The sequence below is a fragment of the Elaeis guineensis genome, chromosome 5 (genome assembly GCF_000442705.2).
Source record: "Elaeis guineensis isolate ETL-2024a chromosome 5, EG11, whole genome shotgun sequence".
NCBI classification, from domain to species: Eukaryota; Viridiplantae; Streptophyta; class Magnoliopsida; order Arecales; family Arecaceae; genus Elaeis; species Elaeis guineensis.
The window spans coordinates 28,188,252-28,202,949 of record NC_025997.2 but is presented as its reverse complement, the minus strand read 5'-3'; the positions used below and the strand labels follow the sequence as shown (position 1 = coordinate 28,202,949).

Sequence of the window (14,698 nt, the reverse complement as noted above, 5' to 3'; positions counted from 1 at the left end):
TATTCACAGAAAGTTATATAAAACATATATATTCACAGAAAATTATATAAGATTTAGGAAGCTATATATATTATTCAAGATATTATATATATTTACAGAAAATTATATATATTATTTAAATTTATATATATATATATATATAATATATATATATATATATATATATATATATATAAAATATCAGAAAATCATATTGTTAGGATGTCATAAAGGCAAGGAGATTTTTTTTTGCCAAGCGAGCCGCTTGTCTTTGTTTTTGGTGGGATCGGACGCGAATCCGGTCCGTTGTTTCCAACCCTGCCACCGGTCTCCCTTGTTATTTTAGCGCTAGGGTTGGTTGTCGATCTCCTCTTTTCTCTTCTTGGGCGGACGGGGATGGCGAAGGAAGGGAAGGTGCATCCCGACTGCATCAACGCCACCAATCCCTACCACGAATGCGTCGACTACTGCTTTCAGCGAATTGCCGAATCCAAGGCTTGCGCGGTTGATGCCGAGAAATTGTTAGGTCAGCTCGCTTTCGCCTTCTGGAGCCATCGAATTCCAATTCTATCACCATCTTTGATTCTTTTCAAATTCGGTTTTATTTTGGAGAATAGTGTTTGATTCCTCCCCTTCTCCATCCTCATCTCTAAAAAATTGTAATAATTGCAGAGGGTGATATCGCTAAGGAACCGGGGGAGAGGACAGTGCATCCCGATTGCATAAACGCGTCCAATCCGTATCACGAGTGCTCCGAGTTCTGCTTCAAAAAGATCGCCGAGTTGAAGGATCGGAAGAAGAGGACGGATCCTTCAGGTTTCTTTTTTGCTTCTTTTTTTTGGGCAGTTTTATGACCTTTTATTTGTACCTAGATTTCTACGCCTTAATTAAGAGAATTTTCTAGTTAATTTATGGTTCTCCTGTAATCTTAGTTCCTTTGTATGTTTCTCCAAAGTTTGGTCAGACGGCAGTTGTCTTGAATGATTGAGAAGTTATTATAGAATTAGTGCAGTAGATAAGAGAGAAAACTCTTCCATACGGTTTCTTCTGTCATGAGATGTGGTAGCAAGCTTGTTCTTGATTCATTGCTAGCTAGAATTCAGTTGTGGCTCTGTGCATAACTATGTTGAACTAGGTGGATAAGATGTATGATTTAAGTTAATTGTTAAAGTTAGATCAGAAAAAAGAGAATTTTAGTGGGCCTTTTAGGTTTTGGGTGCCTGGCAGGTTGCTTTGTGTGTAGATGATGAAGGCAACGTAGGACTTTATGTCAGTTGTCTTGATACTGTTAGGCCTGGATCAACAGACTCTGATTTACTGCAGATAAACAGTGACCCGATGATTGGAAACATTGAAGTCAGCTTCTTTTTCTTGTTTTCCCCCTCCCTTTTTTAAGGAGATTATGCTGACTTGCAGTTGTCATATAGCTAGCTGAAACACAGCTTGTATAATATGTTCCATTAATTTGGTCTGTATGAGGTCTTAGTCTGGTTACTTAGCACGTTGGCTGGGATGGTTGGTAGGAGATGAGCTTTGGTAAATCATGCAAAGCTGGCAGTCGGTGGCAAAGATAGAATGACTAGTAAAGAAGCATTCAAGAGGCTGATAGTAGACAGTTGGGAAAAAGCTTCATAGTTTAGTGAGGTCCATATCATTTAAGGCTGTTGTTAGGTTACTTATGCATTGCTCTAACCATCCAAGAAGAATACCATTCTATGCTAATGATGCATTATAGTTATTGATTATTGTATTGTAATTTGTAGATAAATTGTGGAAAGCAAATGTAACATAGGGGCATCATGATTTGTCGAACTATGCACTTGCTTTTAATTTTAACAAGATGGTTTTCCATTTTTCAATTTGAGGAATAACTATTTGTTGCCAAAACTATTGCTTGCCATGACTTTTGAAAGCTTTGAGGAATTACTGTTTACTGCTACTTTAGTATAGTATATGGTATGAGTACTTATCACATTAGTGTGGGTTGATTGTGAATTTGGATCTGATTATTTCCATTCATAGAACCATTTGAATTTTGTAATGAATGGTACTATTCGATCTCGAGGGAAGAAAGTTAAAGGGAATGTAATTTCTGTTTAAAAATAAGTTAGAGTTGAGTGACCTTTGCTCCTCAGGTTGGAAGCAAGGAAGTCAAAATTCCTATGTTCTTCTTGCATTGAATCACTTTATCTAGGCATACCAGAGGATCTGGGAGTCATTCTGTCCTATCATGAATTATTTTCCACTCTGGGTTTTTGATGAGGTGCTCAACATAAACATGGGAAAGTAAAGATATTCAACTTGCTACCAGGTCCGTACTTCATTGTCTTATGGGAAGACAATTGTCCATATGTAACGCATTACACGCATGGAGACAATTAATTGTGTCGGATGGGTAATGTTACCTGCAACATGGCTTCGTCCCAAACGTAATTATTACTTCTTACCTAGCTCTTGGGAGTACTGGTTCTTTGGAAATTTGGTCTCAATCTTTCAGACATTTTGGAGGGATTATAATAAGAGGATGTTCCGTGCCAAAGGCATTTTCACTTTTCTTCCCCATTACAAGTGGAAGAGGGCTATACCACTGGCTAACTGATCTGTTGAAGCTGTACGAGATACTTCTTGTATGTTTTCTAGAGAAATTGTTTGATAAATGGGTTTAAGAAGTTAATTATAATTTTGGGGTGCATTTTGCTTTTTATTTTTTTAAAAATGACTTGTACCATTAAAAAAAGGCCATTAGCATAAGGTAAGCTTAGCAATAAAAAGACCATTAAATTTGATGTTAGGTAGACTTTCTAACTAAGTTGGTGAAGTGTATGTTTGAAGAGTATCAATGTATTGTAAATAGATGATAAAGCTGGAAAAATATTTAGAAATTGTTTGGCTGTGTACAACATAGGGCATAGGAGGCCTTGATGAGGAGGCTTAAAAGTCAGGAAGGAAAAAAAGAGGAAAGAATTTAGGGGGAATGAAAATTGATTTGAAGAATCTTGTACCAGAGGACATAGCCTTGGATCGATAATTTTTTATGAAGCAAGATTAGAGAGAGGAATTTTGATATGATGATATGTGCCATAAAACTCATTGAGAGCACTGTAGCCCATTTTTTTGTGATCCATCCTTTCTGCAAGGTTTTTCAAATCTTGTCCTTTTAGTTAATTGTTCAGTTTCTACGAGGAATATGGAGGCATTCAGAAATTAGGGTGAAGTACATTCTCATGCATCAAAAGATGACGTTCTTGTTGGCAATACTATGACCTATATGAGTTTTTTCTTCCCTTTTACTCTCTCTCTCTCTCTCTCTCTTTGGGTTTAGCCCGGAGAGGGGGGGCGGGGTTAGGTGAGAATTTTTTCTATTACTTTGATAGACAAATTAGCCATGCAACATGATTGGTGATGCCCTTTCTGGCTTTTATATGGTTTCTTCTCCATGGTTAAGTGTTTTTTCTGCCAACGTGTATGCTGAACCTACTCCAAATATTTTGACATTTAGTCTGCATGCATATATAAGATTGTAAGTTATTTGCATATTTTTACAGCCCTAAACATGGTTTAACCCATCAACCTGATTTCCAATGCATTGGATGGAGTCTTGGTCTTTTTATGAATGTGAAAAAAACGTAGATAAATATCTCTAGTCTGTGTTACATGCACATGAGGATGAACAAAGATCCACTTGAATATAAAGAAAAATGTGGACATTTTTGTTCTTTTTATTATGTGTTTAGTTTTTGGTGTTTTAGGGGCTTAATCAAGATAAATACATGAAACATAGTTGGGTAATGTCTGCCAAGGTGTATGCTCATCTCTAGTCTAATGTGTGTGTCTATTGCATGCAGATGGGTATGCCTGTGATAAAAATAGATGATACAAAAAATCTTTCAGAACTAATTTATGCAAGCATTCATGATAGAAATCAGTAAAGAAGGGGGATCTTTCAAACCAAATCATCTTGAAAACATCAAAACTTTGTTTCTTTTTTTTTTCTTCATTTTTTTTCTGGGGAAAGGGGGGAAATTTTGTTCTTTCAACAGAAAAAAAAGGTTTTGGTACATCTAGACATCTCATTTGAGTCAAAAATGCCCATGCCCAAAAATTTAGAACATTAAAAAAAATAGTATATTGTGTGCATATTTGAAACCATGAAATAACAAGAAATGTTTGAGAGAAATGGATGATATCTTGTAAGCAAGATACACAAATTGGGAAAAGTAGAAATTCATGTCTCCTTAATTCAGTTTTGCATATATGCACAGAGATCACATGTGTTGGAGGTGGTGTTGGTATCAAATATAAGTTGCAGAAGAGTCAAATGTTTGACATTGAAAACCTAGATCCAGGGTTCCTGAAAAGAAAGATAAATCTAGCAGTTTTTTTTAGAAAGTGCAGTATGACTTTCTCTATGAGTTCCTTTATACTGTAAATTTCCAGACCACAATGCAGGTAGACCCAGAGAAAGAACCCATACATTGTGAAACCCCTGTCCTAAAAACATTGGGCCCATGAATTATTGCTTAAAATGCTCACAAAAAATGAATTGGTCAACTGGAATTTAGTATATGCTATATGGCTTTTTTAACTAGTATCTGGAAAGGGTATATTTATGTAGTTGTTTTGTATATAGTTGCTTGAAATATGTAAGTTCTTCATACATCATTTATTTGTGTACTGTTTAAAGCCCCCTTATATTTCACTAGTATACCTGTCTCTGTGTGATGTGCACTATACGTTAAATCATATTTGATCAGATTCCTTACCTTAGTGTTAGAAAGTACTGACAACTTTTTGTGAAGACAATTTTCATAAGCTATTTCATATTTTACTTGATCCCTTAATGTTAGACAGCACTGCGACTTTTTGCAAAGACATTTTCATAAGATTTTGTAGCCATCATATTGTTTAACCATGCTTACTTTCCATCTTGAAATTTTATTCTAGAAACGCAACAAGAGAGTGGTGCTCCTTCGTCCTTTGATGACTCTGATCAGAATGAAGTGCCACCTCAGCAAAGAGAAGGTCAAGCAGAACAAAATGATGCTGGTGACAGCCAGCATGTTCAGAATGATGCTGAATCAGGCCATCCTCATCTCACTGAAAGGCAGAAAAAATTGTTAGAATTGAGACTTAAAATGGTAATGCAATTCCCAACTACTATGATTTCCATTAGCTAGATATACTAATTATCCTTAATAAAATTAAATAAACTGCACCTCTCTCTCACTTTCTCTATCATGTCCACTGTCATACAAATTTTTTTTTTTTTTTGCTAAGATACTTTGCATTTGCAGAATGAAGCGAGGAAGGCCAATCAAATGGCCATGGTGGCGGAGAAAAAGAAAATGGAGGCTCCAACTGAATCAAGGGGCATTTCCAAAGAGCATTGGTTTGAGGAAAGGAAAAAGAAGATCGGAAAGCTGCTTGATTCAAATGGCCTGGATATGTCGAAGGCATATATGCTTGATACACAAGAGATGGCTGAAACAAAGTATAAGAAGTGGGAAAAGGATCCTGCACCATATGGTTGGGATGGTATGTTTCTTCTTCTTGAGGAACTTCCAAATTGATGGAATCTTGAACATAGTGACACTTCTTAATATCTCTTGATCCATGTGATTTTGTTTAAAAAAAAAAAAAAATTCAAATGGTGAACGTCAGCTGTCATTATTGTATGTTTTTTATTTCATTTGGTTAATCCTGTAAATCTGTTGGGTATTATTTGATCTAAGACTATCTGGTGTCAGTTTGGTTTCCTCCACTATTTTCAAAGCTAACATAACCATACGATCTAGCCTTTTCCCAGCTATTTGATCAGCTTCATATATTCTTATTTGCTAGTGCTAAATGTGCTAAACAAATAATTACGTATCTCATGGAAATTCAACCTGGTAATCTATTGAGATCTTGGCATCGGAGGAATGATATGAGTAAGAATGCAAAATTGATTTTGAGTTCTTTATATTGCATAGAAGGTAATTTTTATCATCAAGACTGTTACCAAGGTGACAGATACTGCTCTTATAAATGAATTAAAACTTTTTTTTTTTTTTGTGTGTGTGTGTGTTTGGGGGATGGTGGGGTGGGGATGAGGTCAAGTACAGACCACTGTTTCACACATTCAGTTTAAGCACCAGATTCATCAAAATGCAACTATTTCTGTATGAAAACTGGGAATACTTGACCTAATGGACATACCAAAATCATACTTTCATCCATGGCATTTGTTTTTATACTATTTCCTTGAAAAAATAATCACTTTTTTTAAATTTTGAACTGAGCTTCTTTCATCAGCTTCAATTGTACAAGTTCTAAAGAATTGTAATGTTCTAGCACTTCAATAAGGCGATGTCATATATTAAATGCACTTGTGCTGAAATGAGGTCCATTCAATGTGTATAAGGCGTCGGGCACTCAAGAGATGGGGATGCAGTCTGGACTTGGTGGTGTTTCTATTGTTATATTGCTAGTTATTTATTTGTGCTACATGCTTTTGTAACTGGATAATATGAATGGAAGTTGTATAGCTTTTTGACTTTTTATTTATTGGTATCTGCAACTTGTTTGTTATCTGATTACACTCTTCTGTGAACAGTTTTCAATCAGAAAACACTTTACAATGCTTATAAAAAGCGAACTAAGAACATAGAGGTTGACATGGAGGCATATAATAATGCAAAGGAAGCTGATCCAGAATTCTATCGTGAAGCTTCTAGTCTTCAATATGGGAAGGTATTTTTGTCATTGATTTTCAACCAGATTCTGCATGAGTCTAATAATTCAAACCATATGCATAACCACTCCCATCTATTTGTGTGATTCTGTTATACAGGCATCAAAGGTGCCGGAGGAAAACATTGACAGAATGGTAAAGGAACTACATGATAGGGATGCAAAGCAGAAATCATTTAGCAGGAGGCGCCGGTTCCATGAAGAAAAGGACATCGATTCAATCAATGACAGGAATGAGCATTTCAATAAGAAGATTGAAAGGGCCTTTGGCAAGTACACATTGGAGATCAAGAACAACTTGGAAAGAGGAACTGCTTTACCTGATTAGTTTGGCTGTTGCATAACTTTGTACTATGTGTAAAGAGGAACTGCTTTACCTGACTACTTTGTCTGTTACATAACTTTATTTAGGAATTGCTTATATATTCGCCTTATTGCAGGAAATTGAGTATTGTTTGCATCTTGTGCATGTCTTGATGCCCAATCTCTTTAATCATCATGTGGAAGAGTATTACTAAGCCTTTGATATCTGATGGTATCTTGTTTTTTGGATGGTGCTAATGGATATTCCAAGCAGGGAAAAGGGCATGATCATTTTCATTGACCTGCTCTCAAATTTCCCTAGCTATATAGAATCTCTGGTTCTTTCAAATAGCGTTGCTGCATACCTCGCATTCGATGAAGCAAAATTTTAGCGACTCGAGACATGTTTAGCCGAGGTAGGTATTCTATGCGCTCGTTTGTTGCTGCCCTGTGTTGATCGCAGAAAATTGTTAGCCTTTTCAGACAGTGATATTGCAGCATGCAAGATGAAAATTCGCCAGTGAAATTATCCGAACAATTCTGTCTTGGAATTGCTTCATGTTTTCAGAATGTTGCTAGCCTTGGTTTGTCTGTTGCGCCTGCGATGCAGGTGTTGATCAAATGCTTCGGGTACCTCGCGTAAGTCTGGTGGCACGAACTATTATAATACTCGAGGGCAGCATCAAGGGACAATATACTGCAAGAAATCTTTGGGCTCTCTCGCATCAATTGTTCACTCTGATGTTGCTCTCCTAATGCGATTTCTTGAAGGTTTACTTGATCAAGACTTAGCAGAGCACACCTTGAAATCCCTTTCAGGGGACCTCATTTCAACCAAAGTTGTAAATAAGGAATGGAAGGTCCTATCCTTATGCCTTGGCTCCCACTGTGGCTGAATTTTTATTCGAGGCGGTCCAATCATCAATTTCAATTTCATGTACTTGTTGCTTAACTTCTCTTGATGGAATTGTTTCCCAACGGAATTTTCAGATACAAAAAAACAATCACCAAAGGAACTGCTAATTGCAGTAAATTGACTTGCGGACATGCAACTTAAATATATATGTGTGAAATTAATAATGAACAAAGTCAAACAAAATATAAAAGAACGGTCCAACTCGGACCGGCAATAAGCATGTCTGTTCACAGGCCGTGTTAGGGTTAGATGCTATCAGTCTCACAGTAATTTCGGTGCGGTTAATCGCATCAATGTCCGATAGTAATGAGAGGAAACCTCAAAGCTCGCAATGATTTGGAGTAAGCCATCCGAGCCCTCAACAGAATGAATCGTTCTTTCAGTTCCCGTCCTTTCTTCTTTGAAATCTCTTTCTGCAGCTTTTATGCATAATGCCAGTGAAAATTACACTTAACAACAAGAGCTGATGCCAATTCCAAGTGGAGGTGGAGGAGGTGAACGAGGGCGGCCGCCTGTGGTGAGGCAGGGAGAGGAATGCGGAGGGCAAGTAGAAGCTATTCGTGGAGCAGCTTGTTTATGTATGCTTTCAAGCTGGAGGGAAGAGGAAGTACCGAAATATGCTCACCAGAATTCGATATCCGGGCTATTTCCGGTACCACTTCGAATTCCGATCCCTTCGGGTTTATAGCTCGGAATCAAAGCCACCAGCCCCAAGGCCTGACATATTTTGGTGGAACGATGCCATCAATAGCTGCTTCAGGAGCGGCCAGGTGGAGAGAGCATGTCAACTGTTCGAGGAAATGCCACATAAGAATCTGGTTACGTGGAATTGCATGATCTCTGGCTTTGTCAAGAATTATAAGATGTCGGAGGCACACAGGATTTTCGACGTGATGCCCAGAAAGAATGCCGTGTCATGGTCGGTGCTGCTGACGGGGTATGCCAGATGTGGGAGAATAGAAGAAGCTCGGCATTTGTTTAACAGAATTCCGGAAAGGAATGTTGTTTGCTGGAATTCGATGATCTCTGGATACATAAATAATGGAAAAATTGGGAAAGCACGGGAGCTGTTTGATGAGATGCCAGTGAAGAACAGTGTCTCATGGTCGATCATGATTTCAGGGTATCTCAAGAACAGACTCGTGGCTGAAGCTCGGGCTTTATTCGATCGGTCATATTTGCGCTCGACATCTGTCTACAATGCTCTAATGTCAGGTTATGTTGAATTAGGATGTTTCAGAGATGCAGAGAATTTATTTCATCGGATGACTGAGAAAGATGTCATAACATGGAATACTATGATAACATGCTATTCACGAACAGGAAGGATGGAACTTGCAGAGTGCCTTTTTGATAAAATGCCTGAGAAGGATATTATTTCTTCGACTGCGATGATTTATGGTTATTTGCAGAATGGAAATGTTGAAGCTGCAAGGAAACTATTTAAGGAAATGCCTAATCGTGACATCGTGACATGGAACACGATGATGGGTGGTTATGTCCGGAATGGAATGCTGGAGGATGCTTTAAGATTGTTCAGCGAGATGCCCGAGAGAGATGTTGTTTCATGGAATACAATTTTACAAGGTTATGTTCAACAGAATGATATGGTTGGAGCATATTGTTGGTTTGAGAAAATGCCACAAGTAAGTGAAACCTCATGGAACACGCTTATATCTGGATACCGAAGTGAAGAGGCTTTGGTTTTGTATTGCAGGATGGTCAAAGAAGGGTTCAGGCCTGACCAAGGGACCCTGAGTGTTGTCCTTTCAGTTTGTGGCTCTCTGGTTGCTCTTGGATGGGGAAGAATGGTGCACCTTTATGCAATTAGAGCTGGTTATGAGCATGACACATTGGTCATGAGCTCATTAATTTGCCTGTATTCTAGATGTGGCTTGATTCATGATGGTGTCCAAGTATTTGAATGCCTGCTGAAGCGGGACGCAATTACATGGAATGCTATGATTGCAACATATGCTTACCATGGGTCTGCAATTGAAGCTTTGAAACTTTTTGAGAAAATGATCCAAGGTGGATTTAATCCAGACCATGCAACATTTTTGAGCCTTTTGTTAGCTTGTGCTCATAAAGGTTTGGTTGATGAAGGATGCTGGTATTTTAAGTCAATGCAAGAGGATTGGTCGTTAGTTCCAAAACCTGAACACTACTCCTGCATGGTTGATCTCCTTGGCAGATCCGGATTTATTTCTCAGGCCTATGAATTTGCCAATAAAATACCAGTAGACAGTCAGACAACTGCTTGGGAAACTTTATTAAGTGCATGTAGAGTTCATGGGAACTTGGAATTTGGAGAACTTGCAGCAAAAAGAGTTTTACATGCTCAACCTCCTGATGGAGGAATGTATACTCTTTTGTCAAATATTTATGCTACAAAAGGAATGTGGGAGAATGCAGCAAGTATTAGAGCATTGATGAAAGATTGTGGGGCGAAGAAAGAGACTGGATGTAGTTGGATTGAGGTGAAGGGGGAGATGTTCTCATTTGTATCAAATGATAAATCAAATCATCTGATGGAGGAGATATGCCAAGAATTAGATAATCTTTCAATTATAATTGAGGGTTTTAGCTGATTTTTCTTTTAACAAAAAAATTCTTCTCCCATACTAATTTATTCGAAAGTCTAAGCTGTGGATTTAAGTATCATATCTCTGGTCTCATACCTAGCCCTTGATCCAAGTTCTGCATATACTCTCTCATGTTATTGAAGTTGCAGTGTAAAGAAGGATGAGTCTAACTTTTATGAACAATTGCTGTAATTGGGAGTTGGGACCAATTACTCTTCTGCTGGGATATGAGTTAATAAGATCATGACCATCTGATCACAGTATATCAGCTGTTACTAGTAATCCTGCTTGCTGACAACTTAGATGAATTTCATCATGGTATGAGGTGGATTTTTTTTTTTTGGCAATAACTAGTATTCCCAAAGCTGATCATGTTTTACTTACTTATGTTTTTCAAATAATAAATAAATAAATGTTTAGTGAGTTATGCTTTTTATCATAACTTGCAATCTTGCCCATTAATAACAAGATGGAGGGATTTTCATCATGGTATAAGGTGGATTTTTTTTTTTTAAAGCAATAACTAGTGTAGCTAAAGCTGATCATGTTTTAATTAGTTATTAGCTTAGAATCCCATGCGATGTACGGCATATAATTATTTCTTCAAATAATATTTTTATAAATTAAAAATTTAACATAATATAAAAGATATTATAGATGATATCAAATATTTTAAATAAAAATATAAACTCAGATTGTTTAAATAATATGATAGTAAAAAGTAATATAATCATTTCTATCTTTTGTTGATAGAAAAATCATTCTTTGAACCAATATTTTCAACATCAGTTATTTCAAAATCCTCATCATTAAGTAGAGTACGATTACTTATTTGCATCCCATGCACATCTCTTTTTTCATAGTCGTATCAATAACAGAAATTTTATCTTCATCTACTTCAATCTGTAAAAAAAAAAAAAATTAGTTATCAATTATTAAAATAAAATATATAAATATAATCATCTATATATAAAAGAATAAAAATACATCACTAATGATGGATTTTTTTTGATTTGTCTTGTCTTCTGATTAGTTGTATGCATCATTCGAAATTATTTTAAGAATAGTATAGCTTAATCTTCTTCTTTGAGATTGTATTCATCAACTTTAATTTAGAATATATAACTTTTTCTTTCAACTTTTTTGATTTTTAAGAGAACAATAGAATCATTATCTTTCTGTATGAAGAAAAAATACATAACTCGATATCATCAAGTAATTTATTTAATAAATAAAATATAAAATATATACCACATATATCTTATCCATACATAATTTTTTAGCTGATTTGCCTATTAACCATTGAGCAACTTTATCAAAAAGGATAAATAATGCAAATCTGGTATAATCCTCCATATAAAATTGTAATTGGTATCTAAAGAGCAGGAAAGAATAGCAGCAAATTAAAATTTATTATAACTAATAAATAAAAAATTATAATGAACATGAATAAGAGATATGATATTAAAATATCTGATATACAGATTTTTAATTTTTTTATAATCTAAAGTATATATTTATCTTTTATCAATAAATTCTAAGTATCAAATACATAATAAATCTTGATATTGGATATTTAGGCTCTATATTGTATCGATTACATCAGAATCTAATATCAGTATAACTTATTTTTTTTAACAAATTTGGCAAGTTGTATAGTACCATCCATATCTTATTTCGATATCATTAATTAAAACTTCACAATTAAAGATAGTCTCCTATAAATAAAATAATATAATATTTAATTATGATTATATATCTTAAATATAAATATCAAATTTAAAAAATTTATATGATATACGAATGAAATTTTAGTATTACATAGTTTTAATCACCTGTTCATGACAATCATATTCGATAGATTTTATCTCTTGAATTGCCATCTTTTTAATAGACAATGGATCAGCAAAAGAAGTTTATGATTGACTTTGAGATATAATCTCTTGAACATCATTTATATATGATAAATTTTTACTAAAAAATTAGTAAATTTAGTTAGTAGTTTGTCATATGTAAAGTAATTTAACAGTAAGATAATGAATAAGTTAACGATATTTATAATTACAACTTTCTATTTTAGGTATATCTAAGTTGATATGAATTTTTGTTGCATCTGCAGAGGAAGGATAATGCTCACCTATAATATAAATATCCTATTAAGAATGAAAATTTAATATCAAGAAAAAAATTAAAAATATTTTTTGAATACCTCGAAATGTTTTAACCATTGTTGATGTTACAATTTGAATTGGATGAGTGAAACTCTATAAAATTTTAGCTTCATTTATGTAATCAGTAGTGTTACCCAAGAAAGTTATCTTTATCCTTAGTCCACTACAATAATATCAGATTAAATTAGAAAGATAAATAATATATTTCTATATAAATTATATACTATATGTTAAGCAAAATATATACTCAAGCATCAATAGTTTCAAATTTTTTCTTTTAACATTAGAGTTTTGAGTATGAATATTCTCTAAAGGTCTAATGGTAACCAATTTTTCAATAATATCTATAAAATATAGATATAAAAAGTATTTATTAGTTGAATAAAATAATTAGAAGATTAAATAAGATACATGTGTAGTTTTTGTTCTTACCATTAAGATAGATATGATTATTGACTCGATTCACTATTCATCATAATTTATGAAATAAAATTTATGTAGAGGTAGACATATATCATCTTTCAATATTTTGTTCAATTTCGTGGTCAACAGAAAAAGAATCTTCTTATCATTCTTTATTGAACGATACATTTCATCAGTGTGTATAACTTTCAGATTAATAATCGGATATATATGTCTTTTTTCAATAAGCATACGAAATTTTTGTACAATATTTTTTTTGATTATAGTATGCATATGGTTAACCTAACAAACCAACAAATTAAAAAATAAAGTATTAATAATTATTGTAAAAAAATATTAATAAATGTAAGAGTGAAAAATATTTGAAAATAGGAGAAAAGGTACCTCTTCATCAATAATGAGTATATCCAAACTTATAAGATCATTGTTCTTTATGTTACTTGAATCTCATATTCTATCAATTCTAACTTTTATCTTTCAATTGTCTCTCTCATTTGTTAAATCACTTAATGAATTGCACTGCATCTTGTATTGATCAAGAACATGTAATAAATATATATTAATATCTATAAAATAATTAAAATAAATATAAAATTGAGATAGAAATATTGACATGTATCACTACAAAAAAAATAATTTTTTGTGGCAAAAAATTTTATCACAAAAAGTCCATTTTTTGTCGCTAAAATCTTTTGCGATGAAGAAAAGTTCATCGTAGAATTGTTGCTAAAGTCCCATCGCAATAAATCATGACTGACTTTTTGCGACAAAATAAATTTTATCTCAAAAAGTGTATTTTTAGCAACAAAATAGCATTTTGTCACAAAAAAACTTACCTAGTGACAAATATTTGATCCCAAAAAGATATAAAATTTTGTCACAAAAAATATTTTCGTCACAAAAAAGAGTAAGATTTTATTCTATATACATTATTAAGTGACAAAATTTTTTTATCACATTATTAAGTAACAAAAATTTTTTGTCACTAAAAATCTAACTATGTGACAAAATATTTAGTTGCTAAAAATTCGGCTTTGTGACAAAATATTTTGTCATAATAAATTCTTCAGTATAAATTTTACGCAACAAAATATTTTTGTTACTAAAAGTTGAATATTGTGATAAAATATTTTTATCATAATAAAATTTTTAATAGAATAGGATATTTACTTTAAGTAAAAAAATATTTTTGTCACCAAAAAAATAATTTTAATGATAAAATATTTTATCACAAAAAATTAATCTGTAATTTAAAAATAATTTATAGTGACAAAATTTGTTGCCACAAAAAGTTAATATGCTAGTTAAAAAATTTTTTAGTGGCAAAATATATTGTCATAAAAAATTTAACCTATCATTAGTAATAAAATTTATTATCACAAAAAGTTAATGTATCATTAAAAATTGATTCTTAGTGATAAAATTTATTGTCACAAAAAATTAACCTACCATTAGTGACAAAATTTGTTGTCACAAAAAAATTAATTTACTATTTTTTTCTTCAAATAAACAAGCAAAATATATTAAAATTTTAATTAATTAACATATTCATAATAATTCAAATATCCTTCAAATACATAGTCATTTAA

General features: G+C 33.5%; 2 protein-coding genes across 2 annotated transcripts; both read left to right on the top strand.

Moving 5' to 3' along the window:
- Positions 1-239: 239 nt before the first annotated feature.
- On the top strand, positions 240-7,155 carry LOC105045262 (uncharacterized). The gene is made up of 6 exons (XM_010923481.4): positions 240-505; positions 652-795; positions 4,924-5,117; positions 5,274-5,514; positions 6,575-6,711; positions 6,812-7,155. The coding sequence occupies exons 1-6, from the start codon at positions 376-378 to the stop codon at positions 7,037-7,039; spliced, it is 1,074 nt and encodes a 357-aa protein (XP_010921783.2). The 5' UTR covers positions 240-375; the 3' UTR covers positions 7,040-7,155.
- A 991-nt stretch (positions 7,156-8,146) lies between these two features.
- Positions 8,147-10,894, top strand: LOC105045263 (uncharacterized). The gene has a single exon (XM_010923482.4). The coding sequence runs from the start codon at positions 8,548-8,550 to the stop codon at positions 10,519-10,521; it is 1,974 nt and encodes a 657-aa protein (XP_010921784.3). The 5' UTR covers positions 8,147-8,547; the 3' UTR covers positions 10,522-10,894.
- The last annotated feature ends 3,804 nt before the right edge of the window (positions 10,895-14,698 follow it).